Source organism: Strix aluco, chromosome 3 (genome assembly GCF_031877795.1).
Source record: "Strix aluco isolate bStrAlu1 chromosome 3, bStrAlu1.hap1, whole genome shotgun sequence".
In the NCBI taxonomy this organism is placed as follows: Eukaryota; Metazoa; Chordata; class Aves; order Strigiformes; family Strigidae; genus Strix; species Strix aluco.
The window spans coordinates 11122779-11149687 of record NC_133933.1 but is presented as its reverse complement, the minus strand read 5'-3'; the positions used below and the strand labels follow the sequence as shown (position 1 = coordinate 11149687).

Sequence of the window (26909 nt, the reverse complement as noted above, 5' to 3'; positions counted from 1 at the left end):
TCTGCGTTCCACAAATTTAATGTTTCTTGTCAGTTCAGTCATCATGACAATTGGAAACATTTGACTTTGACCTTCTGGGTTGGGGTACGAAAGCCTTGCAGTGCAAAGCTGCAGTGACTGGCAGCGTGGTTTTGGTCTCTGTGTAACTTCCAAGCAGAATTGTGGTGCAAAAGAGGCAGAAGGCTGCTGTCTTCTCTATCTACAAAGGAGATTTGTGTGAATCTGAGCGCTTGGGATCCAGCATGGTTGTCTCCGTTAAGAGGAAAAATTGGTAGTAACAACCTGATAGGGTTTTGTGGGCTTGTAACAACAAGCCAAGACAGTATTTCATGAACACACAGGGATTTTCTTTGCTCAGGTAGCTGAATAGCAGACAGATGTCCTAACTGTTTCTGGTGCCTTTAAACACAAACACCCCAGACCATCTGTTTATTATCAGAAAGGAGCTGTGGCTTGCCAGGTCCTGGAGCTGCCCACCCCTTGATTTTAAAGATGTGATCAAAGCAGAGAGCCACAGCCAGCTCAGCCTTCTCAGGTTTCAGGCTGTGCTCAAGGCTCTGACATTTTTTCCTCCAAGACTGGAAAAAAAACAGTGGTAACATGTTAACAAACATTGGGCCTGTTGCTGTCTTGGGGTCAGGGACTTGGTGAAGGTAATGGAAACCTTCAGCAAAACATCATGCAAGCCTGCATTACAGAGCACTTGAGATGCCCTATGGGTATGGGGTGAATGAATGGTGACAAACTCCTTCATTCCCAATCAGGTGATCCCTTACTAAAACCACAATGGTATCCATGTCTGGGCACACTTCTGTTTCCTTTTATGTATAAAGAAGGGGTGCAGAAATTCCCCAGGCTGAGTAGCCAAGCACTGCATTTAGCCACACTTCATCCAAGCCTTTGCTGAGAGCTGGGATGCTGGTCCAGCAGGTCACTGCAGTTGGTAGATTTCCATCAGCAAACTCAAGATTTTTTTGGGAGGAATAAAGAGTTCTCCCTGCTCGTCCCTTCCCTGCTTTTTAGGGGGGAAATTTGAAAGTTTGAAGTTAGAGTTGGAAGTACAAGAGGAATATCTGCCTGTCTGTTAGCATAACATAGCCCTGAGGTACATATGAAATTCTGTCATATGCACCCTGGTTTAAAAAGTGCTGAGAGGGCAGGACTCGCAGATTGCATCACCCTTGAAAAAGAGGTCTCTACCCTGGGGAATCGGCTCTGTTCCCAGAGTAATGTGAGCCAGTGACTGAGTCACTGCAGCTTTGATTTTTCTTTTCTTTTCTTTTTTATTAATTTTGTTTTTTTTTTTTTTAATTAGAGGTCTCTGTTCTCATGCGTGCCTAGGCCAAACCCTGTCTGTGATCCAGTCAGTGGAATATAAACTGGTGAGATGTAACTGCAAACAGAATAGAGTGTTCTATACTGAGAAAAAACCCTCCAGGTAAGTAGGCATCAAGTAATCTCTTAAAAATAGCTGATCTAAAAATAACAGATTAGGGAGGGAGCTCTCCTGAAAAGCCATTAAGTAGTTTACATCTGGAGACCAAGGAAAAGAACAGCGCTCTATCTGCAATGTATCTTTGCTTTTAGGCAATAAATAAACCTTAGGCCAGAGGGCAGGGTCTCTTCTCTATCTGTTCATATGCAGAGCCTAAGGCAGTCTTAGTCCGATGCTTTTACCCAAGGAATTCAAGGCCGTGTCCAGGTGACTCAGGAACATGGGGTATGAAATTGTGCTCCAGCAGGGCAGAGGTCTTGTGGAGTTCTCCTGCCTCAGCCCAAGTCCAAAGCTTTCGTCTCCCTTCTCCCAAGCTGTGTCAGCACTGGGAGTGGAAAAGCAGGCTGAGCAGCAGTGGGTATGTACCAGCCCTCAAAGCTGTGCGGCTCTTCCAGTTCCAAAAGGTATTACAGGGTGGGCTCCCTATTCTAATTGGAGGCCATGAATAATGCAACTAGAAGGACCCCAGAAATACTAGCCTAAAGCCCGCAACAAGGCTCCAATCTCTTTAAATAAAAAACATAGTTGGCTTAAATCTTTCATAGTAGTGGGGGCTTTTAGAGCTGTGAGGATTGAAGCTGGAGGTGAGTGTGACAGCTTGGTGTTCCTTCTGAGGTGGTCATGTAGATTTATTGCATAACAGCATGTTCCTGGTGTCGGTGACACTGGATCAGGATAGGTTGTGTGAACGCTTGCAAGCAAGCTGAAGGCTGCCACAGACTGAGGGGAAGAACAGTTTATGCATTTATGTATCACTCTGCCAGGTTTAGCTTTGCTTCTTTATCTCCAGGCTGGGGGACAATTTCCATTGCACTTCTACTCTGCTGACAAGTCACAAGAGGAAGGCCCAAAACCACTCTCTTACTGCTGAATAGCCAAAGCAAAAAGGTAGCGGTGAAGAGAAGCCTTTCCTTTCCTCCTGGCATAACTTCCAGGCCTCCCAGGGAAACCAGCAGGACTGTGAGCATTTCAGAGTTCAGGAAAGAGCCCTGCCCTGCCCAGGTGGAGTACCGGAGAAGAGCTGGAAGCCAACAGCTCTCTGAGCATTTTCTTGCCACTTTTCAGCAGCAGCATGTAACTGTAGAGAGTTAGAGCTCAACAGTGCCCTTTCATGTAGGGGCACTGATACACACCTGGCTTTTGATGGGCCACAGTCCTTCAGCTGTGACTCAGCCAGAATGCAGGCACTAGAAGTGGACATTTCTTGAATGGACCTTAGCAGAGGGACAGACTTCAGCAGTCATAACATCATAAAAAGAAATTATGGGAAAAAGTGTAACTACTGCAAAAAAAACCCAACCACCCCAAAAGCCTCAACCCACCACACCATAACGTATGGGACAGGTAATAAGACTGTCAGCTCAAATCAAGATACACTGGACAGGATTAGAATGGAGCCTCCATTTTTAGTGATAAAGATGCTCTGCTAGAATTGATACGTGAAATAATACCAAAGCCGTCATCAATCCTATGTCATAGGAATGAGAATTCAGTTAAAGTAAAATGATATGCTGACAACTGCAAAAATTAGTTAGAAACTCCGAGAAGCAATACAGTGGAGAAAAGTGCTGGGGGAGCAGAAAATGCTGTGTGTGAGCAGAGGGTCATTTCCTTCCAGCACTCCATGCTCTCTCGCCTTCGGTTTCACTCTCTTCATTGTGACCCCATGTGCAGGATGACAGTCTTTTAGATTAAAGACATGAGTCTTTATTCTGAGCCTGGCTTCTAGAAGAAACAAAGCCAATGTGGATGTGCTCATCTCAAGTTACTTTGGAACTCTTTGATCAAATCTGATAGCTAAGTAATGATCTTGGGGCTGATGTGCTTGCTGTAACAAAAGTGGGTTATTAGACAGGAGAAAGCCTAGCAGCGTAGGAAGTCAGTGGAGGTGCCTCAGCTCTTAAGCACTGGAGGACTTCTAGTTGAGAGAAGCACATAGATACTGGAGTTGACGCTTCTCGCTGGACCTCCATATCAGGCACTGGGAAAATCCAGGCAAGAAGCCAGACTTTATTTCCTGTTCTCCTGGGACTATTTACTTGAAGCGAGGCTGAAAGCATCATTTGGAAATTCCCTAAAGGCTCAACTGCATGAGAACGTGACAAACCCTTGGTGGATATTTATGTGTGTATAGACGTATGTAGGTCCAGCTGTAACAATGTCCATCCAGATCCCAGAATTGCAAGGATTGGAAACTCACACACTCCCTGCCAGAATTAAAGGAGTCTAGTTGCTGGCTGGTGTGTACAGTGACTAAGAAGCTGAAGAGACTGTAGATCACTCGGTTCATAGGGTAGAAATGAGAATGAAAGGGGGTAAACAGCAGAGGATAAACCAATGCTTAAAGGGTTATTTTGCCCCAAAGGGAGACCAAGAGATGAACCGAGGTAAGACCTGTCCTGTTTCTCCAAATGTCTCTGCTGTATGTGCTTCCTTCATCACAGCTGCAAAGTGCAGGACTGCCATTGGGCAGCAGCTGTGTCACAGGCACAGGCAGAGCAATTAGGATGTACAAAATCCCTGGGTAGTGGGAATACAAGGCAAGGGCATGGGTGTGGAGCCTTGACAAGAAATATGTTGCAAAATGGGAAGTCTGGACGAAGGAAATAGTTAAGACAGACCCAAGTAGTGCTTGGGTGCAAGAGGAGAGCTAAGTTACAGTGCTTCATGCCTATCCTTGAGTCACGTAATGCTTTTGTTTTATGGTTAGTGAATGGTGATGCAGCAAGCCTCTTTGTAGGGAGGAAATGAGGCCCCACAGAGCCCTACATCTGCATCCACTGTGCTAAAAGCTTAAGCAGAAAAAAGAATAATATTGTTAGCATCCTAAAAAAAATTCCTTTGAAGTAGATTCAAGCAGCAGCAGATGCATAGGGGATAGTCCAAAAAAGAAGAGAGGTACTATCACTCTGAGCGCTAGGAGCTGTGCTTCTGTGCCCATTCCAGCAAAGGCTCTCAAAGGGGAGAGACAGGATTTGGTACAGGACTGTAAGAAAAAAAATTTGGCTTCTGCTTGTACTGGAGTATCCCCAATATTCACATTTTCAAGCCTTTGCCACAGAAAACTACTTTTTGAAGAGAGAGTGAGTTTCTCCTGATATCACAGAACTCCGAGACACGGTATTAATAGATGAACTGGCTATCATGATTTCACATTGACTTTAGAAGTAGCACCTTAAAAAGTCAGATACTGCCAGCAGACCCACAGCAACAGATTTCTGGGAGGGGAAAAAGAAAAAGAAGTCAATTTACTGGCATGTGGTACAGCAGAAATAACATTTGGTCTTTGAAACTTCCTGTACCTTAGGGTGTTGGTTGCAGCAAGCAAAAGGCTTGCAGTTACTGCAAGGAGGAAGCAAAAAGTATTACTTGTCTTATGGCCAGGGGAGAGAAGGCCAAGAATTATTCAGATGCCTGGCTGACCCACTTTTTGTAATGCAGACAACTGCTTGCTGTTTGTAACCTTAACCTGTCTTGAAGAGTAGTTACCAGAGTACAGTTTATGGGGTTGGGGTAACTTGGTAGATGCCTACTTGACTATGCATGAGAAAGACAAGTAGGATAGCTTATACACTGACCTTAGTGTTAACCGGGAACCTGAATCACCAGTAAATGCTCTGCGATAGTTCAGTCCAAACTCTGCAAGGCATTAGCCCTGCAGTTACTACTGTTTGGAGATAGTAATGGCAAGGAGGGGTATTTCAGTTTCAGTGGAACTGACCCTTTAGAGGGAAGTTTGCTAGCTTGAATGATTGCCTTTGGTGTGGCAAAACATGAAACACACAATGTCTTTTTATGTGGTCCTGGAAACTTAACTGCAGCAAATCTGGAGGGACTAGTAATACCCTTCATCTGACCAGCTAACACAACTGGATAAATCAATGAGTTTTAGGGCAACCAAACCCTTTTTTGCGGGGGGTTTGCACAGGTATGATTCGGGGTTTTTTTCCAGGTAAACAAGTATATTCCCCAAGTAAGCTAATCCAGGTCTGGCCTTGGTAGGAATCAGGATGGATAATACACCTAGACAAGGGAGTTTGGAGATGCTCCTTGTGTGTCTGCTGTCATAATGCAGCTTTTATGTCTTTTGCCTCTGCAGCTGAGCACACAAAGGACACAGCTATAGGTGAAGGGATGATGGTCATGCAAAAAGTTGCTTGAGAATGCCAGGTGTGGTGGAAAATGCTTTTTCTTCCAGCCTTCCTCAGCCCTTTGCTATTTGCAGTACCACCAGCAAACCTCCCTGGTCTGGAAGGATATGGAGATGAGTTGCCAGTTGAGTTTCTCATCTCATGGGTTCGAAGAGCTGTTTTTCACATTGGCTTGCCTGAAGCCTGAAAACATTCATTCCTGGGGCTACCGTAAGAGGTTACCCTTTGCTTTTCCAGAGCAAAAGCTGCTAAAGCACTGTCTGCAGGGTTTGAGGGGAACTTCAGAATGGGAGTCCAGTACAGCCTGATCCTCCATCTGTCTTAGTAACAGTCTCTAGAGCTGCGAAGTAAAACACATACAAAAAATAGATTTAAATATACTGATAGTCTTTCTTGCTTTCAGTTTTGAGAACAAGGGGCTAGTTCATTGTGAGGAAGTGAACTCAAAACACTTAAGTATGCAGACTACAAATTTTGGCTTAATCGTTTCTATTAAACAACAGAACAATCTTTGTATAATTCAACAGTGAGAAAATCAACCTTGTTTGTGTCTCCTTAGCATCTCTTCTGCCCTGGGCAGTTCCTGCTGAATAGAAGCTATTCAGCTGTTGCTCTGCTTTCATGTACTAAATTCAGTTCTAGCTATTGTGAAAGAAGGAAGTGAGTAGACAGAGTTGCTTCCCTGTGGTGTGACAACGGGAACGGACTGAAAAGACATGAACTTGTTAGTTCTGCTGTTTATGAAGACAGACTTTTTTTCTTCATTTTATGTAGAGTTTTTAAGATGGTAAGTTGGCAGATACACATTAGCTTCAGTGACATGAAATTGTGCAGGTTGAGACTCTGTCCCTGAGACTGTCAACACTCTGAAAACTCACATTGTGACAGAGCTGCAAGTGTCAGAAAATATATTTCCTTTTCCCCATGTGTGACTCTCAGTAGTTTGATCTTTGGTAAATGTCAGCTGTGGGGTTTAATTCTGTTTCCTGGCTCTTGTGTACCTTCCGCTTTAACCAACTTCAGACTCGGTTGCTGGTGTAGTTTTATCACGCGCTAACATTAACACACTGATAAAAAGGAGCATAGTACACTCTTACAGACTTCCCCTAAATACTGTAGGCGAATGTAATATTTTTATTGATAATGCATAAGGAGAAAGGTAAAGTGTGTAGATTACAGTGGTAGGGGACCAGGGGACTGCACTGCTCTATCAGGAGGACACAGGACCTCTCCCTTCTGGTGAGGGAGAGCAGGGAAATGAAGGTAAGTTCAAAGATTTGGTTGTCCACTAATATAACAAACTGGTAAGCTTGAGATGTTTGTTAATAAACACTACGGCTTCTTTGTCAGTTCTGCTTGCTGGAGCTCCTTGCTTTTCCAAGAGGCAGCAGTACCTACCAGGGGCATTCCCTGCTGCCAGAGATTCTCTAATTGCAGAAACTTGGGATGAGCCAGTGGGGTGAAATCAGAGATGGCTGGTTTCTGGATGCTCTAATATTGCATGTGCTCCCACAGCTAAATAAGGCAGATCCACTGATGTTTTGCATTCCCTAGCTCAGCTCCGGCCCCACTCCCTGCAAGGAAATGAAGTGCTGGGGTGCTGCCTTCCAGCTCATAGGAGAGGTGCCATCCCACTCCCCAGAGGGATGGGTAGTTCCTGTGACAGTGAATGGCAAGAGGTAGCCTGGCACTAGAGTAGTGCCTGGGTTTAGTTACAGCCCAGGAGGTAGCTAGGTTTGCCTCTCTACTTGTGCAGTGACCCCAAAAGCCCAGGCCTGACTCGAGGGAGGCTGTAAGTGCAAGGCAAAGTTGCAGCTGCTGTGCCTGAAAAGCAGACCCAAAGGCTCTCCCTGTGGGAACCTTCCTTGGCTTGAGCCAGCTCACCTGGGCTGTGCTCAAAGAACAAAGCCCTCTTGGCAGCCACAGGACCTCAAATTTATTTTATTCCTCTTAATGACTTCCTTCTAAACACATCAGTTTGCCACTAGTAACTTCGCAGTCCAAAGGCTCTTGGAAAAAACTACCAGCTCCTTCCCAGTCTCACTGGCGGCACATGTGCCAAGAGCGCAGTCAGCTCTCCCCCCCAGCACTCTCCCTGGCCCCGACTGCCTGTCCTGACAATAAAAGGGGCTGCTCCCTGACCTCCGCCGGCAGCGGTGTCGCGGGATGCCTGGCTGTGCCACGCACACTCTGTCAGGCCACACTGCAATATATTCTATTTGCTGGGACAGCAATATATTCTCTTTCCTGGCGTGTGTCCAGGAGCACTCGCTGCACCCCTGTTAAGAGAGGGAGGAAGTCTGTGTCGCTCCCCCATGACGGCCGCTGGGGCCCCTGTCCTGCACCCATCGCTGTACGCGGCAATTGTGCCATGTGCCGAAGTGATGCGTACGCCCCAAATTCAGTGTGGTTTGTTTCCTGTTTCCCAGCAGGGTTTGCAGCGCTTCCGCCATGCTGCCTGTTAAAACTTGGTGCTGTGTGGGATAGTGTGGACTCCCTCGGTGCACAGCAGCTGACTGGCCTCACGTTTCCTTCACCTCCACGTGAATTACTGCAGATGAGCTCTGTAGGCCCTAAGGGGAAGACTCACAGCCTACCCACCCACTTACATCCCTGCTGAGAATTGCGTTTATCTCCAGGCCCTGCTATGACGTTTCCACCTCGCAGACCCAGCACAGCCCTGTGCTCAACTGCTGCTCAGGGCTTTTTCAGGCTGCACCTTGGGTCGGGGCTTGTACAGCAGCGGTGTAAAATGACCAAGTCGTGAGCAGCCTGAGACCAAAACCCGTGTGCCAGGCACGGGATGGTGCCTCACCTCACCCAGATGAAGAGCGGTGGTCTCAAAATCTCTCCCCTCTGAATTCAGAGAATTAAAACCCAGTTAAATGTGTTGAGGAAAACCTGACTGGAAACAGCTTTGACATCCCCTCCCCCTATTTCTCTCTATGTATTTTTCTCCTTTCTCCCCACACAATGTCCGCCTGCACCCCGTGGCGCGCCCCTGCTCATGCCGCCCCCGGGGGCGGACCCACCGCCTGCGCAGACGCTCTGCTCGGTGCGGAGGTTCCGCGTCTGCCGTTGCCGCCGGGGTCCGTGTCAGTGTGGGCTTCGCCGCCCCCCCCCCGCCCCGCCCCGCCCCGCCGTGCCCGGGGCCCCTCCGCCTGCGCTTGCCCGCAGCCAAGATGGTTCTGCCCGCTTCACCTCAGCGTTCGCTGACATGGCGGCCGGCAGCCCCGGAGCGGGAGGGCCTTGCCCGCGCCCCTCGTCTCCCGCCCGGCAGTGGGGAGCAGGGCCTGAGGCGGGCTGTGGGGCTACGGCCCGGCCCGGGACAGCCCTGGCGTGCTTTTGGCTTTCTCCTTATTCTCCTCCACGATGTTTTGCTGTCCGCGGGGTGTTGCAGCCTGCTCTTCTCCTCAGAAAGCGGCGGGGGGGTGGAGGTGGCAGCCATGGCGAGGCCATGGGGGGTTCTGGCTTTGTGGGGGGCTGGCTTACACCAGCTCGGTGGGGAGGCTGCCCTGCATTGCTCTTGTTTCCCTTCGCTGCCAAGGGAGCGGTTGTTGAAATAACGTGTGTCTCTGCCTGCAGGAAAGGGGGAAAGAAACGAGACTGGGAGGAAGAGAACCCTCTGCTTCACCCCCCCAAAACCAGCTGAGCGGGGCAACCGGTAAGGCCAGTGCCTCACACCCTCCGACGTGCCCAGCGCACTCCCCATGGTGTGCTGTTGACTCCGCGTGTTGGCACAGGACCGGCAGCGTGCATTTGGGCAATTCCTGGAATCAGCGCAGTGCCACTGGTCAAGGGTGGCCTGGAGGAAAATCCAGTTTCCTCCAGAAAGTATGTTATGTTTGTACTGGTTGCTCAGTGAAAATAATGAGGTAATGGCAGAGGGTGGGAAACAGGATTTTTGGTTTCGTGGGCGTGTGGCTTGCTCCATGCACTGGCCCTCTTAAAGTGCGTTTCCTGGTTGAGGTTTGACACAGCATAGACTATCAGTGTTGGTGTCAAAGCACTACTAGATAAACCTGTTGGAGGAATACCTGCTCCTCCACACGAGGGAGGGAAGGATGGCAGCTGGAATTTGCTTCTCTGCTTTAGAGTTTTGAATAAACAGCCCATCTGGCACCTTCTTGTAAAGAAAATCTTGGCTTTATTTCTGGAGTGTACTGACCCCTTTTTAGGTCTCCATTGCTGTCAAAAGACTCAAGGGCATTACTAGATGTGTTGTTTCTGATTCCTAGAAAAAACTTTCCTCTGTGTGAAACCTGAGAAACAGTGGTATATGTGATGACTGACTGTTGACATTGGCCGACATATGTGCTTTGAAAGGTCACCACACATCAGCCTGATCAGCTGATGCAAAACATGTAACTGACCTGTTTGTTTAATTCCAGCGAGCTGGGATTGACAAACCATGAAGGAAGAAGGAGGGGAGCCTGAAGCAGTAGCAGACTAATTGCTCCCAGATTTTGTCCAAGAGGACTGCTTCCGCCTCAGTGCTGTTCCCAGGTATGGCACAGAGGTAATACCGTGTCTCTTTCACATGCCTGAAGGCCCAGGGCTGAGCTGAGGTCTTGCTTATCCTCACAGACAAGTCTCACCATCAGTTTTGGGAGTAGGACTGCTATATACTTCACTTAGGAGGACTAGAGGGAGCTGATCCAAGGGAAAACTTTTTTTTTTTTTTTTAAAGGTGATTTGTTTTATCTGAACCTGATCATCACATGGTAGCACATGGTGGTAGCCCTGTTGTGGCAATATAAGGAAGGAGGCTGGCACAGGCAGCTGGCAGAAGTGGCCAGGATCACAGAAGCCCACATTAGTGACAGCCTTTAGTTGCTGTGGTACCACACCAGTAGCTCCTCTTGCTATAATCTCCCACTTGGCCTTGAAGGGATAGGATCCGTTGGGTTTTTGGTGTGGGGTTTTTTTTTCCAGACCAAGGACTGAAGTAGGCAGTTTTGTTCTCTAGAATATTCATGTACTTAAAGTAGCACAAATCATGAAAACAGTATTTGAGCAAAGTTTCTCCTTCTCTGTGTTCCTTATGCACAGATTGTCTGTGTTTTGGGATGTGAAGGCCAATGGAGGAGAAGCTTCCCTCTGAAGTAACAGGTGGGCATCAGAGGGTTGTGTACTTTGTTTTGTTTTTAACCTTCTGCTTTGTTTTTCCTGGAAACTCTCTGTGAATCCATCGACCTTGCTTGTCCCTCCAAGGCAAGGCAGCTGGTCTTCTGGCATATCACAGCCAACATCTCCACCCTGTTTGTTAGCAAGTTAGTTGGCATTCTGCAAAGGTCAGAGGTGCATCTTAGCTACAAGTTTACTCAACACAGAAGCACCTAAGGAATGGTGTCATTTTTTAAAAAAAAAAAAAATCTACATGGAGGTATTTACTTCATTTTTCAGAAGTAACCCCATCTAAGGATTTCTTTGGCCCCTGTGGCTGTAACATTCCTCACTGACAATACCCCTGAGATAAGAGTGTGTTGCCTTCTTCATTTTATAGAAGAGGAAATAAATGTGAGCCTGCAGGGTCCCAAGTTATTGCCAAGCCACTGGATCTGGTTCCTCTATCCTATCACTCTACCAAAATAGCAGAAGGATACAGCTGGTGGAGGGGGCAGCGCAGATAGCCACAATCTGCTTTTTTAAATTGCATATAAGTAGACAAAACGGGTGAAGGAAGAAACTTGCACAAAATCTCCTGGAGTCTCTGTAAGAGCTGGGAACTAAGTTCACATTTCGTGAGACTTGTTCTGTCCATGTTGTTTTACATTAAAAGCTTCATCTGTTACTTGAGCGACGGGAGAAAACCACAATCTCATCATCAGTGCTCAATGGGTGTTTAAGTGAAGCTCCTGCCTGGAAGTCCCTCTGCTGTAAGGCCTTGCAGTAAGGACTGGGTCAATTCCTCCTCTATTTGCTGTTGCTAGAGGTGTGAGCTGGAGTACAACAGTGCTCTGCTCAGAGCCTTTACTGTTAGTGGAGAGTCTCAGCTGCCTCACAAGGAGTTCTGCAGGGTAGCCAAAGGCTAGTGGCTGAGGTATCAGGTGGAAACTGAGGGTGTTTGGGGCTCTTTGGCATCTTTCCTTGCAGATGTATTTCCTTGAGAGCCCCCCCTTACTGAGTTAGTGCTAATCATGCTTTGACCCAAGGATTTGTACTTGCTTTCTCTGTCATTCTGTGAGCTCCTGCCCACCAAGTTTTTGCTTTTCACTCCTCTCCTGCCTGAGACACTTGTGTGGCTGTGCTTGAAGCTGCTTGACTGGAACACTTCGTTTCATCCTCTCCAGAAGAGTTGCCCATCCACTGTGGCCTTTGACGTGGAGCTGGGTGGCACCAGCCCTGTCCTGCTCTCCACCCAGCTGCATATTCCTGCCCTCTGTGGTGGTGGACTGGTTGAGGGAGCTCAAGAGAATGGTGTTGGGATATGGGGATGCTTCAACCACAGCTTTCCAAAGTGCTGTTCACAGGGTATACAACACAGCTGCCCTAGTGTCTCCACACCAGGAATTCCTTGCCATCCCTGTGAGACAGAGACTACCAAGTTTTAAGATGCTGTTCCCTTCCGCTAGTGAGCATGATGAACTTCGTGAACAGAGCCAGGAAGGATGGGTTTAACTTGTGATTTATAAAAGCATCAGTGGAAAAAGACCCTGTAGAACATGCTTCCTTTTAAATTGCACATGTAATATACCCTGAAGGGAATATACTCTGTAGCTTTCTAGTTTTGGGGCCTGAATCTTCATTTCTGGGGAGTCTCCAGGAAAGCCAGGTTTGCTGTGGACTCCTAGTTATCCTACTTAGGGCTGAGGGCTGTTGTTTGTGGGTTTTGCTGTTCTTCCTTTACATCTTTAAATTTGCTCTTATTTTCTTAAATGAAGTATGAATATGCTAGAACGGCTTCTCTCAGCTCATAAAGCAGTTAAAAAATGCCAGATCATTTGTGTTGACTTCTGCTTAGATTTTCATGCTCTAAAAACCCAGCTCAGTCACGTTTGTGTCTCTGCAGTGGGACCATGGAAGGAGAAGAGACATCACCAAGTCATCACTTGGAGGAGAGCAGCTTATTGGACCTGCCTTCTGTTTGTGACCTAGCAGAGCGCTTTCTGCCTCCACACACCTCTGAAAACAGTGAGGAGCTTTTTCGTTCTGTGGATTCTTTTCCCTCTCCGTCCACAGGTAACAGTTTCTGCCTCTCCACATGCTCTTTCTTTAGCCAGTGCATTGTCTATTTAGGCAATTTGTCATTTGACTGAGTAGCTGCAGTCTCATACTGGTGCATCTGCTTTGTCTTAAAATGCAGTTTACCAGAACTACATGCAGTCTGTTCCAGCTTGACAGATACAGTGTGAACTGTGGGTTGATGAGATGCAGGAGAGGAGTTCAGAGGATACTATCAGCTGCTAGTGTTTTGACAACACCGTTTCTTCATATTTAGTGTATTCTCAGGAGAGTTACTTCAAATAACCCACAGAGCCATCCTCCAGACATCAGTAGGAAACGTTGTCTCAAATTACCATAGTCAGTAACAAATGTTTTTAAACTTTTCCTTATGTTCTTCATGTGTTTATCACGTATCTTCCAGTCATGAGCTCAGCCTCTCTAGCCCGTTACTTTAAAATTATAACAGTGAATGTTTGCTTGTGCTAATGACGTGAGTGTGATGAGAACTGCTTCATTTCAACTCTTGGGAGACAGCGGTTTCCTCACTTGAAAGAGGACTGATTCCTGCAGAAGTAGCATTTTAGGTCAGCCACTATTCCAGATTCCTAGGAGTAATGGTGTATCTGAGGAGATCAAGGGATAGCTGGCACATTCTGATTACTACACCTGTCAGCCCAGTCAGTGTGAATATATGGCAAGAAGTGTGAAATCAAAATGCGCTGGCGCAGTGACACTTCTTGCCGTATATTCATACTGGCTGGGCTGAAGGTTGTAGTAATTATATCTAATATTGTGGGGGGAAAATAGAATCTGATCAGCAAATAATGTATGGAGTGATTTGTCAAGGTACCTGAGCAGGTGAAACATCACTGATAACATTTCTGGTTGCTTTGGAGTCTTAAGTAGTGTAAAGGTAGAGTTTGTCTCCTCTTCTTCCTCTGGTGGTTTACTTTGGCCTAGTTCCAAGAAGTTAGCTTGGAATTCAACAGGTGAGTTTTTTCAGTGGGAATTCCACTATTTTGCATGCTAAACAGGGAAGCAGCAGGATCTACCAACTAATCTAGTTCTGTTGATGTTGACTACTTGCCCATGCAGTTGTCTTCACCTCTAATTGTGGCACATCTAGAACTGTAATAAAACCTGCAAACAGTAGATACCAGTCCTTCCTTTGGTTTTCTTATGCAGACCAAAGTCGCATGTCTTATGTTACTCATGATGCAAATCTTCTACTGTAACCTCTACTTTAAACCATGATACATATCACATTCCGTGATCCATATTACATTAGAGGAATAGTGTATCTGGTTTGAGGTTTTGCTTTATTCTTTGTGCATAAGAGTGGTGACCACCACTACAAGGAATGTCCTGAGCAAGCCTTTTCCGCTGCTCTAGGAGAGGAGGATGGGGAAGCTCCTCTAACCGTGAGACAAGCCAGAAAGCATTTCTCTACTCAGATTTCACAAGCCCAAGTCACAGGTATGATGAAATTCTGGGAGCTGTGAGGCAGTTTCTGCAATGTGCGTAGGGTGGCTTAGTTGCTTTAAAGACAATTTAGTGTGGCTTGAGGCAAGTGGACATGATTGCTCTGATGAATGGGACGCACAGAAGAACTGCATGACCACTCAGCAGTCCTAAGACTGGTCTGAGGCAGAGTGGCAGTGACGTATGTGGAAATGAAGATAGGCAGCTCTAAACCCAAATGACAACGTTGGGCGAATCATTCACAGTGCATGTGTGGAATATGTAGCTGAAGCTCAGTACAAGGTATGCTGAGAGGCCAAGTCCTGCCCCCTGGGGTCAGTGGGGATTCCAGGGATGCTGGGGAGGGCAGATTAGGCCTATGAACCCTCTACTTTACCACTTGTTTTAGAGACCCCTTGCAACTCAAACAACTTGGCAAAGCTGTGGGATGCATGCTGTAAAATGGTTCCCTACCCTGTGCTCCTGGGAGTAACCAAGTATCACGTTGGACCTAATTTGTGCTCTCAACATCTCAGTTCCTTTCTCCTTATAGCAGCATCAAACCAGTAAACTAACCAATAAACTCACTTAAACTCTCTTTTTCGACACAACTTCAGCTTTCTAAGCTGTTGAGTTTGGTCAGTGTGGCAGAAAAGCCAGGAGGATGGTTTTAAACACAGTCTGCCTGTGTCAGGACAAGCAAGTTCTGTCAAACGTGTCTTGGGAAGGGAAGGGAAGGTCCTGCACTTGTTTATTTTCTCATGAGACGTGCTGTAGATGTTTATTTTCTCATGCTGCTGTGACACAAGATAAATTAGGAGAGTGGGGGTGGCTATAGCTTGCACCCCACAGTATGACCAGAAGATTTCATTATGGGGCGTGGGCAGGATGAATGATGAGTCTTCTTGTCAAACTTGAAAGATTTTTGTTAGGGGTGAGGATCTTCCTTCGTGATTCAAAAGCATTTCCAAAAGGCCATTAGGTCTCTGGGAATGCGACAGCTTCCTTAGGAAAGAAGCAGACTGACAGGACAGGCTGTGTTTTCTGACATCTGTCACACAAACTGGACAGAGACTGACTAAAATACCATGCCCTCTGAGCCTCAGGAGTCAGGAATGGATGTGGAGGTATTCCTAGTGCCTGAGTCACTAGTAATAGGTCGTACTAGTCTAGAGAGACTCATCACTTGTAATAGCAGAAGACAGTACCCATTAGCTATGGAAACAGGGCCTTCTGAAAGCAGGCATCCCGAAGCAAGAAAACAGAAGTCCTGTGGGAATACTACTACATGTCTAAGTTATGTATAAATAACTTATGTTTATGATTTGTGCATGAGGAGGGTTCTGCTCTTGCAACAAGCATGCATACTTTTAGCTTATTGTCATAGTGAATTCAAGTGTTTAAGTGGTGATAGACTGAGAAAATTAAATTGGATCAGTGAACCTTTCTGTATGCTTCCTTTTTTTTTTTTTTTCCCCATACTGGAAAATAATTTAAAAAAAAATGTTTATAGTGTTTCTGACCTGCATCACTCAGTTGCACAATGCTGCAGCAACACTTTATTACTTCCTCTGGATTAAGAAAAGTTGCCAGTAAAAGTTCTTACTTGGCAGCGCTCAGGTGTGTGTGTGGGGGAAAGCCTTAAAATATTTGGATTAATACTTGAAAGGCAGTTCATAAAGGTTGTTTCCAATGAAATAAGTCACTGGCAATGTTCCTTTTTCTAGGGCACTGAACCAGAGCATACCAGGGACAGTGGAAACATAGTCTTTGCCTGGAAAAATTGAAGTCTAAAAAAGGGTTAGAGAATAGACTATAGATGTGCTCTACAGATGGGTGCAGGCAGGGTTCTGGGCTCTGCCCACGCTCCATGGTCTGACAGGGCTGGGTCTGCAGTGCAGCCCTGGAGTGATTCTATCAAGCTTGGAGGCAGCGTGTGGGGGCTTAGCTGGTGGCACAGCTTGGGAGACTGCCTGTCTGAAGCATGGGCAGAGCTAAGCCCCTTCTGCCTTCAGTCGTGGTTTGTGTAGGCTTCCTTCAAAAATAGTCCATTTGGAACAAGTCATGAGAGCTTGGGGGAAACGGAGCAGAACCATTTCACTGGAAGCTCCCTGGCTCCAGGCAAATCAATGAGTCTGGGCCACAGCACTGCTGCTGAAATTGCTGCTCGAATCAAGAGGACACCTGATCACAAGATTATCTCAGTCTAAAAATAAAAGCTATCATGATTTTTGGACTGTTCCAGTTGCATTCCGTTTTTTCAGTCAACCAAGCATGTATGTTAAACAGAGATTTCTAACCTGTTAACACAGCTGTCAGTTCTATAGGCAATTGGGATTCCTCTGAAAAAAATGCTACACAGACCTAGTGAATTTACATGCCTGGTTTTGCAATGGGTTGCTATGTCTTTTATTAGCAACTGAGGAGTCACGCTAATGTTGGTGCACGTGTTCTGACTTGTCCTTAAATGCTCTCTCCTGTTTCCCATGTCCACTTGCCTGTCAAGAGTTGCTTAATCTCTTTAACAGAAGTGGTTTGTGTTTCCTGAAGAAGTCTGGCATGGTTTGTGCTTTTTCTGTATGGGAGTTGTACACAAGTGCTGACGTAGAAGCTGAAAATGAAGGGAGCAGGCTGTACTTGCCATGTCAGCAGCAACCTTTCCAGGCTGTCACTTGATGGGTGCTTGGAGATTCAGTTCAGCCCAGAATTCAGGGTATTAATTCATTACTTGGTATAGAAATTACAGCTTGTCTGTCTGAGCTACTGCTGCTACCATAAGTTGCAGAATTTCCAAAATGCTGTTTTGTCTGGCCATGCTGAAGACAACCTGAAGGCTAAAGACCTTTACATATAGTCTCATTTAAGAGGTCTGTGCAACTTTGTAAATCCAAAAAACGCATGATACTTTAAAGCACTTTCAGACTGAGCCAAAGCTGAGCTAAAAAGGACTTGTACATGCACTACCATATTTAGGTACAGAAGCTTCTGATAGTCTCCCTTTACCAGAAAGATACAGGTCACCCTAAGAATATTTTACTTTCTGGCTTGGTGTGCATGTGAAGGGGATGGTGCTGTACAAAGGTGCTTTGTGCTGTTATGAACATGAGTCTCCTTTGCAGAAGTTAACATGCTCGCTCCCACTGCAAACCCACTTCAGTTTGAACTGTGATCCCAAACACCGTCAGAGTTAATTGTTTTTTTTAAGGCAGATGACCTGTTCGTAACTGCCTTGGCCTTGATGAAGATCATGGTCCCTATTTTGGGAACTAGTGGATTTTTACTGGTTTTAGTTTGTTTCCTGCTGCCCTCTAGTGAGCAGTGTTACCCATTTCTGATGCCAGCAGCCTTGCATGCTTGGAACTTAGAGGACTGTTGATTTTTATTTTGTTTTTTCAGCTGCTGGTGGGGATGTATGTCACGGTACTGAGCTCAGTCCTGTGTTAGTTTACCGCTGTTGAGAAATGATGCTAAAAAGTCCCCAAGGCTGATGTGGGAATACTTCTGAAGAGTGTTGGCTGCTCACTGTTTACTGCACGGATCTTGGCATAAGGTGGCTAATGTTGGTTGTTGGTGAAGTATTTGTTTTTGTCTAGGAATAGCTTTCCTACTTCTGTCTGTTACAATTACAGCCCTGCTGGGATCTGATTTTGTTGTGGAAATGAAGAGTCTTTAAAGCTTGGTTATATCGTGCTTTTCTTGGGTGCAACCCTCATTTTTTTTTAGCCTTTCCAAAAGTTCTGGTATTAGCAGCTTTCTCTTTTATCCCTAATACTGGTATAAACATCCAGTTATTTGTCAAGGCAGGTGATTTGTTCAGCTTATCAAAAGCAAAGAAGCACCTATTTTCAAGTGAATGTGTTTTGGTTTTTTTATTCATGATTTTTAACCAAGTACACTCTTAAATATGATCAATATACTAGATTTGTCTTAATACTCTAGTCTTCTTAAGGGGAAAAAAAAAGGTGAAGTGTTTCAAATCTTAATAATTTTGTAGAGATGTTGTAATCCAGTGGGGCAGATGCTCAGTGGACTTGAATTTATGCAGCTCCACTGAAGTCATGGGCGGGCCCTTGGGTTGGGTAACTATATGGCTCTGGTGAGTTTGGCAGTGTTAACGTTCCAAGCATCTCTTTGTGGCCGACTTGTATTGAATATTGAATGAAGCTGCAAAGTGGAATTCATGATACCTTACATAAAAGGAATACAGGAAAACCACGTGACACAAAAAATAAAGCACTCAGCACCACTGAGTCGCTGAAAGTCTTACATCTTTTGTAAATTAATTTTTCAGGAATGTGTTACATAAAGCATTCAGCCAAAAATAAATCCTGGAAGAGAAAAAGGCAGTGCTTATTCTTCACAATCTGAGGAAGAAAACTAATCCTATTTTAAGGAGAATTAGAGCACTATACTTGGTAAGGGAAAAAACTGAGACATGTGACTTGCTTTTTAGAGTTTAATGCTTCAGAGTACCTCTATGTTCTGTGAAAATGAACAGTTTGTACTAAACTATTAATAATTAGAAATCAAGTCCAGAGGAAATGCTTCAGTAACAAAGACAAGGAGTTGCGCTTTACGCACTGGAGTTGTCTGATTGGATTCTGCGGTGCTGTGCGTAAAGGAGAGCTTGGGAATTTGTCTGTTGGAGGTGCTGGGGAACAACTGTGTAGTGCAACTGTGTGCTGTAGTCTGAGGTTTTGTATTGACTTGTTTGGATTGTATCTTCTGCTCAGAGTGAGTTTTCTTCTACTACCTGGCTCATATTTTTTCCCAGAAAAAGAGGATTTGGTAGGCTCGCTCTCATTAGGCACACAGTTTCGGTTGTATCCACCAATCTAATTACCAAGCCTTTCAACGTGGAAAGGAGCATAATACGTGTTCTGCATGTTATCCCTGAATCCTTCAAAAGTGCTGGCACAATACAGAACTTGTAATTTGTATATTTGAGGGTGACTTTGGGGACCATCACTATTGTTTTCTTTCATTCGTTGTTTTCAGTTGAGTGTATGGGCTAATTAAACCCTTGCCAGCCTCTTTATGTAGAGGCAGAAACAGAATGGGTTGATTTCCAATTTGGGATGCTCCCACCAAACTTCAAGCAGTGAAGTGGTTTCTAAATTGTTCTAGATGTTCTAAGTTTCTAAATGTTTCTAAGTGGTTCTAAATGTTGGCGGGAGCTTTGTTTCCTCCTTAAAGCCAGTCCTAAGCAGTTGCCTATCAAATCTGTAACTGGATGCTGTAGCCTTGTACTGAGAACTTCTGCATGACTACTGTAGAGGTAGTGTTCATCCGCATGGTAGTTTGAGGAGTGGGCCTAACCTGTAACAAATTGCCATTGCTTAATGAGTCACCTTTTATTAGTAAGTGCAACAGATTAAGTATCTGTGGAAGGTATTGGGGGTACTGGTTTGGGGTTCTTTTTGATGATATATACATGCATGTGTTTGTGGTGCTGGATTTAGAGCTTCTCTAGCTCTAATAAACATGACAGATGAAGTTTTTGCTTCTGGTGCTGGACAGTAACTTTCACAGAGCTCCCTGCTGATGCCAGCTAATACTGGTTGGGGTCTGTAGAGCACAGCCTTGCAAAGAGCTGAGTGACTGTGCTTCCCCTGACTGTCCAGGGAGTTGGCTGCTCAGCTCCCTGCAGGACTGAAAACTTTCTGTGCATTGCATCAATACTTTTCTTCAAGCTAGCAAAACATATCTGCTTTCTAGTATTTAATGCTAAGTCCTCATAGGGAGGGTGGGAAACCTTGAGGCTGAAGATTTGCCAGTTTCTTACCCAGGACGTAGTTCAGGTGAATGTAATAGCAAAGAACTGATTAGCTCTGTGATCTGAGCCAGACTTCCCAGTGGTAGTCGTCTTCTTTTCCTGAAATCACCATTCTTCAAAGATGATGCCATGTATTTAAAGGGTGATGATATACATAGGATTTCTATACCAGTTAATGAGTTGAGGCAAGCAAATACACCACACATTCAAGACTGAATGTATTTGTTCAAAGCCAAATTCTGCTCTTATCCCACGTTCTTACAGTCCTTTTCCTGTCAAATCAGTCACACTGACTGCCACTGGTCTGCTCTGTGATCTGGGGCATGGCTCTTCACTGCTGTGGCCTCTTCTTTCTGTACCTGTGGCCTCAGCACATCTCACTTGCAGGGTGGATGAGCTCCATGGGGCAGCAACCAACACTGTGCTCCACGGCTATCTGCTGTACAGAGGACAGTGAAGTCTCTACCTGCCTTCTGGGATAACAAAGGCCAGCAGCACCTTGTACCTGTCTGACCCAGCTACAAAGAACCTGTTGTTTTAAACTTTTGGAGGAAGTTTATTTAGACCTTGTTTGGTCAGAGAAGGTGAAACAAGGTTTGGAGTGAGGAACAGTAAATACTCCCAATGGAACCGTTAAGCTGTGAATCAGAGAACACATTTATCCTGTTCACCACTGAGAACAAGATGTGTTTCTGAGGTAGCTCATAACTCTTCAGGTTATTTTCCATTTTAAATGTAAAGTCCGTATGTTGTGAAGATGTTGCAGAGTTGCTGTGGTGCATTATATGATCTAGAGCCTGGATACTGAGTTGCCAAATCTGCTTATACGTAGGAAGGCTTACTAACTGAATGTATGCTGCTGCAGCCCTTACGTTGCTAAAAGATTTTTAGTGAGGTTTTGTTCTTCTGTGTGCAAAAATGTGTCAGATTATTTTATTTTTTCAGACACCATTCACTTTGTGGAGATTTCTCTTAAATGCTTCAGATTCCTTATTTGCAAATACTGAGCCACCTTGCCAGAAGACATGAGGTGTCAGAGTCTGATTGACAGGGCCTCACAGAAATGAACTTTGGATTTAAGTGGTTTTGTCAGTTCTAACTGACACACAGTACAACAGGAAGCATCTCCAAAGAAGAAGATGCAGGACAGGGTAGTATGAGAATGCCCAGAGTGGGTCAGAGTGAAGATTGCCTGAGTGGTAACTTGTCTTGAGCATCAGGTAATAGTGATATTTAAGAGCAGTACAAACAGAAGTGATCCCATCCCTGCAAGCCTTTACCTTCCAGGACTTCTTGTTTAGGAGCCACAGATGGCATATCACTGTGTCACTAGCTCCTGATGAATGATCCTGCCAGGAATTTGTCTAACTGCTTTTGGACCTCTCTATCTCTCTCAAAATGGGAGTGAGACTGTGGAGAACCACTGGCTTTGTTTTGCATCTTTTGCTTCCTTTGATGCCCTTAATATCCTGGGTTCCTTCAGGATCAGAAACAGTGTATCATCACTGCTGTTTCTTTCTCCAAGCCATTTGTGGTCTTACAGACAACTTACACATTCTCTCTGTTGTATTTTTCCAGGCTAAAGAAACCTGGTGTATTTTATTTTTATCTCAAAGAAAAGCCATTCCAAGACTTTAGTCGGTTTTAGACTATGCTTCTGTGTGTCCCTTCTAGCTTGTCAATGATTTTTTAGAGCTGTGGGGACAAGAACCATGCACAGTGCAATGTCTGTGACATGGCTCAGAGCTGTCTGTCCTTGCTTTTAGTTCTTTGTGCATTGTTTTGGTAGATTTTTTTTTTCTCTTTTTTTCTTCCCAGTTTGGTACCTGTATTGAAGGAAGGGAAGTTGTTCCTTGATGGGCACTGAACTATGCCTGGGCTAGTACAGTGGTCTCAAAAAGGTGCTCTCTTGAAAGGTCTCTTACTACCTAGTAATATTAAGTCTAGGATCCCTACAGGTAGATCAGAGTTGCCTTTTGCTCTTTTACTGGTCTTTTTGTTCACTGCAGTCTGTTCACATGCTTTGTTCTCTTCTTTCCTTCCCTTATAATATTCATTGGTTTCATACTTTCCCTGCCTTGTCTCCTATTCTGTGCTAATTTGTGGTGACTTTTTCCCTCGCACGTCTCCACTGTCCACATCCAGCCACCTACCTGCTGTGGATTCTGGGTAGTGTGGTCCTTTTTGTCCCAAAAAGTACACAGACCTTTCAGTAGATGGTCCTCGAAACAGCATGGAATTATTTACTCTGTCAGCCTGTAATTAAAGAGTAGAAGTCCTAAATGCTATCCTCCCACCCTGTGCTGTGTGCTGAGTCTTCTACATGATCCCTAAATCAACTGTTATTGCTGGACTTTTATTTCACGAAACTTCATGGGTTTTACTGGCTTTACTTCCAAAACCTTGCTGGCACAGTTTTCAAGAAAATATTTGTTCTGCATCAGCCTTTGATGTTTGGTGTGCTTGTAGTCCTTGTATTTTCCAAGGTGGTTTTCCGGTCCTTTCTGGTTATAAGGGTAAGGGTTTGGCTTAGACTTGAAATGGCAAAACTAAAATGTGAAGACAGTGTTTTAGTGATGTTAAAAAGGTCAGACAGGCCTATGAGTCAGGTTTAGGAAAATAAATGTGATTCTACTTCAGTAGCCAGTGCAGGGATTTACTGAATGTGGGGCAAGGAGGAGAATCTGTGTATCCATATAAAATGTCATGATAACAAACCGTTATTGGTGTTCGTTTCAAAAAGGAGGCTGCACAAAAGCTCGTACCTGCTTTCAAGATACCATATAGCTAATTTCATTATTACAACAAATGCATTTGTAGCTTTTCTTAAAGCTCCATCTACTGGAGTTGACCGAATATGAATGCTTTACACTGGTGGCAGCAGTCTGGCCGTTAGCTAGAGAGTATCATAAAGCTCTAAAAAGTGCACAGGTGGCATATGGAAACAATATATATCTATTTTAGATCTCATTAATCTTTTACCAGTTGTCTGGTATGAGAGGGGCCTAGTTCATTTGCTGGCAGTAGCCACCATGCTATCAGCACGTGTCAGTGCTGAACAGCAGGACCTGTAATAGAGCTGTGTCTGCCCGCCAGTGGGACTGGGGTCTTTTAATCTTGCCTTGCCCTGCGGCTGTAGTATAAGAGTCCTTGTGGGCCATTTCTTCCTTATCTTTATCTAAACTGTTATTCCAACCTGGGCTTTTATTTCTCTCATCATAACTATCAGTGTTTGTCCACTGCTGTGACCTAATCTAATTCAGACTTCAGTAATGTTGTTATGGCAATTGCTCCTAAGGTGGCTGAGAGGCAATTTTGTACATACTTATGCCAATGCTGTTTTATCTTACCAGACTAGTTAGTGAGTGCTAGATGTTTAAATAAGAAGGAATTAAATGCTGTAAATAAACGATAGAGAACAAGACTTTGTTGAGTTCTTATGAATAGTTTTCCATCCTCTGAAGTGCAGGTGTGGACTTCTTTGAGATGGAAAACTGTAGACTGGGAACAGAAACCATTCAAGTATGTGTTTTACAGAGGAATGATAGGCAAGTTCAGACCCTACAAAGCCTGTGCCTTTCGGTTGTCATTTGTAACCACCATGATACCATTAGATATTACAGGGACAAATAAGAATTTCTAAGACAGTACAAGAAGACCTCAAGAATTCTTACTGACCAAGGTACAGACTGATGTCAGGTCTGCATGGAGTGTCTTTAGGTAGCCAGATGCTACTGGCTCTACAAAGCTGCAAAATACAGTGCAGACACATCTGAAAAGCTGATCCTTGCTTTGGGTTCCTCCTTAATGGGTGCTTCCCTGGGCTTCCCCATTCCACAAATAGGTTTTTATTGCATATGTAGTGCAAAGTTTCTTCTGTGCTTGAAGCTTTCTTTTGTAGCCCTTCTTAGCTTTTTCAAAAACATTATCTCTGTTCCTCACCCCTTGGAGTCATCAGCAGAGGTGGGTCTGTCCTGGAGCAACCTGGATGCCAGTTGCTGGCAGTCATCTGGTGCTGCTGGAGGGAACAGAGCGCTTACTGAAGTTATAGTCCCTATAGTCCCTGTTATAGTAAAACAAAGGCCCACTCAGAATGGCTGCCTTCACTACACTGGGCTCCCATCTGAAATGAATTTGTCTATAAATTGTCTTCAGTTGGGCTCCAAAATCTGCAGGGAAAGACTGTATTAACAGGTCTGTGTTGCATCTGGTATGTCTCTAGGTAGCTATCATGGAAGCCATGGCCTAGAACAATATTTCAGTGAGTAAATGTCATTCCTTGTCTAGTCCTTCAAGAGCATGACTCCAAAATGTATTGATGCCCGTGATACCAGTTTCACACACTGGTTTTGGTTCTCTTCCATGCTTCTGTGTAGAGCTGCAAGGGATTTACTGAATGCTCCAGAGTGGTGGAGTCTGGCCTGCCACAACATGAGTTTGTCACAGGCAGGGAGGTGGTGGTTAGAGATTCTTATTTCCCGTGGCAGTTATTTTAGTGCAAAGGTGTAGTATAAATTCTTCAAGTTCTATTAGATTTTTATAAAAGCGATAAATGCTTTGTTTTGCCTCATCGGCTCAATCTTGCCCAAGGACTGTTTTTACCACCTGCTTCTCATTCAGGTGCTGGCTTTGAGCAAGCAGCAGGAGCTGTTTCCTTCACATGATTAGAATCGAAAGCACAGGCTGCTCTTGCAGAGATCTTCATCTGCTTCATTGCCCAACTCTGTTCCCTTCAGCAGTATTGTGTCTCTGTGCAAGGGTGCTGAAGTGCCAACAGAAAGGATAAGGGTTGAATGAAAGTGCAGGATTCAGGGAAGGGAAGGAGGAAATTAAAGTGTCAGTGAGGTTGAGGGAGAGACCAGGAAGCCTGTGCAAAATGGGTTTTGTTGTTTAATCTCTAGCTAATAGATTTTGATTCATTTTGTCATTATTCAAAGAGCTCTAGGAACAATCACTAATTAAGGTATGGGAAGATGGGTACCAATGGCAGTGATGGAGAGAATATTTTACATGTGTGTGGGAGATGGGCAGGATTCCCCCTTTACCTGTCACCTTGGGTTACCATCTTAACTGCAGTCCATCTCCTCTTTTTCAGACAAGTTATGTTTTTATATGCTGAATTCCTAGATAACCTTCCATAGCTGTACTTCTTACAACTGAGAAGTGACTGTTGATTAATGTGTTCATGTTGTTTAGATCCAGGTATCCAAAAAGTATTTCACCAGGCAAAGTGCAGAGGTCTGGGAGAATGTCCTCAGCTTTCCTGATATAGCGGTGAACTTGGGTGCCGCTTGGGTGCAGCAGAAGGACTCTTGGCTGTATTGGGAGCTGCCCCCTCCCCACAGCAGACGGAATGTCTGGTTCCCTTCATCTCTTTTTTCTGATGTGAAATCCAGCAAGTGCCTCTTGCAATGCTGTGTTCCTGTAAAAGTTGGGTTGGGCTTTTTGCAGTGGTATATGTCTAAACAAGGATAATATGTATGTCTGAGCGGTGGGTGCTCTATGTTTGAAACATTGAGAGGCAAAGAAAGAAGTTCACTTTGTCTACTACTGTGGAGAAAAAGGTTTGGTTTCCTTTTTTTTTAAAAAAAAACCCCAAATCTCTAGGATGTATTTTTAGCTTTAAAATCATGCAAGAAGTTTGCATTAAAAGATTCACAGATGTGAGAGTTACATGAGGGGGAAAGACCACAGAGGAGAATGAGAACACAAAGGGGTTGGACTATAGCTCCTGCAGACCTTGCTGTAGGGTGTCCAGGTTAGTCTTGTCCCATTTTCAGTTCTTCTTTTAAGGAAGAGAAGCATCTTTTGTGGGAAACAATTTCAGTGAAACTCTGTTTTTCCTCAGCAGCTGGACAGAAGAAGCTACAAAGTAGTCATGAGGCCTATAAGCCAAGGTATGTGTTTTTATAATGAAGTGATACAATAATACAGTAATAGCAGCTGTGAAACATGCTGGTGTATTGAATGTTTCCAGTCACTTTGGAGTGCAAGAACTTCTGTACAGCTGAAACATCTCCACAAAATACTTTATTTTTTCTTGAAGAAAAATGAAAATGCATGCCATGAATCCTTAAGTAATTGAAATAACTGGGGAAAGCTGTAAAGGAGTGAGACTGTTTCTGTGACCTGCACGCTTGTTCATGGCATCTTTTCATCAATGTTAGATTCTTTTGTGTGGGGCTCCCAAGGTGTTCCCACCTTTCTTTTATAATAAAGCTGCTCTTTGCAGCTTGTTGTAGTGCAGATACTGTAAAAATGACCCAAGGCATATACATCTGTGCTGAGCAGCCAGCAAGTGGCAAAACATGAAATGCTTGTGATAACCTTGTTATGTAAAACCAGCATTACCCTTCCCTGCTGTCTGCAGAGCCTGCCTTAGTGTCTCAGCTTGTCAGCTGCATCACTTAGGTGTGGGTGGTAAAGATCTGTGAAAATGGCTTAAAAATCCCAATTTAAGTAATGCAGGATGTCTGGCCAGGACAGAACAATGGAAAAGGGCAAATTGGCTTGGAAAGCCATGCTGAGGCTACCCTGTGCCAGCCCGCCAGGATATTTCTTTGATAGCATGGCGCTGTGTGGGTCACCCAGGTTGACTTGGGTGTTTGGGGAAGCAGTATAGCTGCATTGGCTTGAAATGCGGCTGTACTCAAGGCAGAGAACCCAGGTAACGATGCTGCAGAGTTTCCAGTAAACCCTGAGCTTCACACATTTAATCCCCTGTTAATATGTGTTATCCCATGTCTGCCCCATGTTATCCCATGTTCTGGCCACAGGGCCTGGTCTGTGATCATGCCAGGGCTGCCTGACCCCACATGTCCCCATACCCATGTCTGAGGCTGCATGTTATCCCATGTTA

At 44.8% G+C, this 26909-nt stretch overlaps 1 protein-coding gene across 6 annotated transcripts in view; it reads left to right on the top strand.

Annotated features, from left to right (window-relative positions):
• Positions 1–8717: 8717 nt before the first annotated feature.
• The window catches only part of CHGB (chromogranin B), a 76857-nt gene continuing 58665 nt past the window's right edge, over positions 8718–26909 (top strand). Inside the window, exons 1-5 of one of the 6 annotated variants that reach the window (XM_074817335.1) lie at positions 8718–8735; positions 9232–9480; positions 10038–10165; positions 12659–12828; positions 25899–25947. In XM_074817335.1, the coding sequence (XP_074673436.1) occupies positions 10155–10165; positions 12659–12828; positions 25899–25947 (230 nt within the window). In that variant the 5' untranslated portion in view covers positions 8718–8735; positions 9232–9480; positions 10038–10154. Of the gene's footprint in view, positions 8736–8787; positions 9481–10037; positions 10166–10698; positions 10759–12658; positions 12829–25898; positions 25948–26909 lie in introns of those variants that run through there. The other 5 variants (XM_074817336.1, XM_074817337.1, XM_074817338.1 and 2 more) reach the window with 5 other exon arrangements.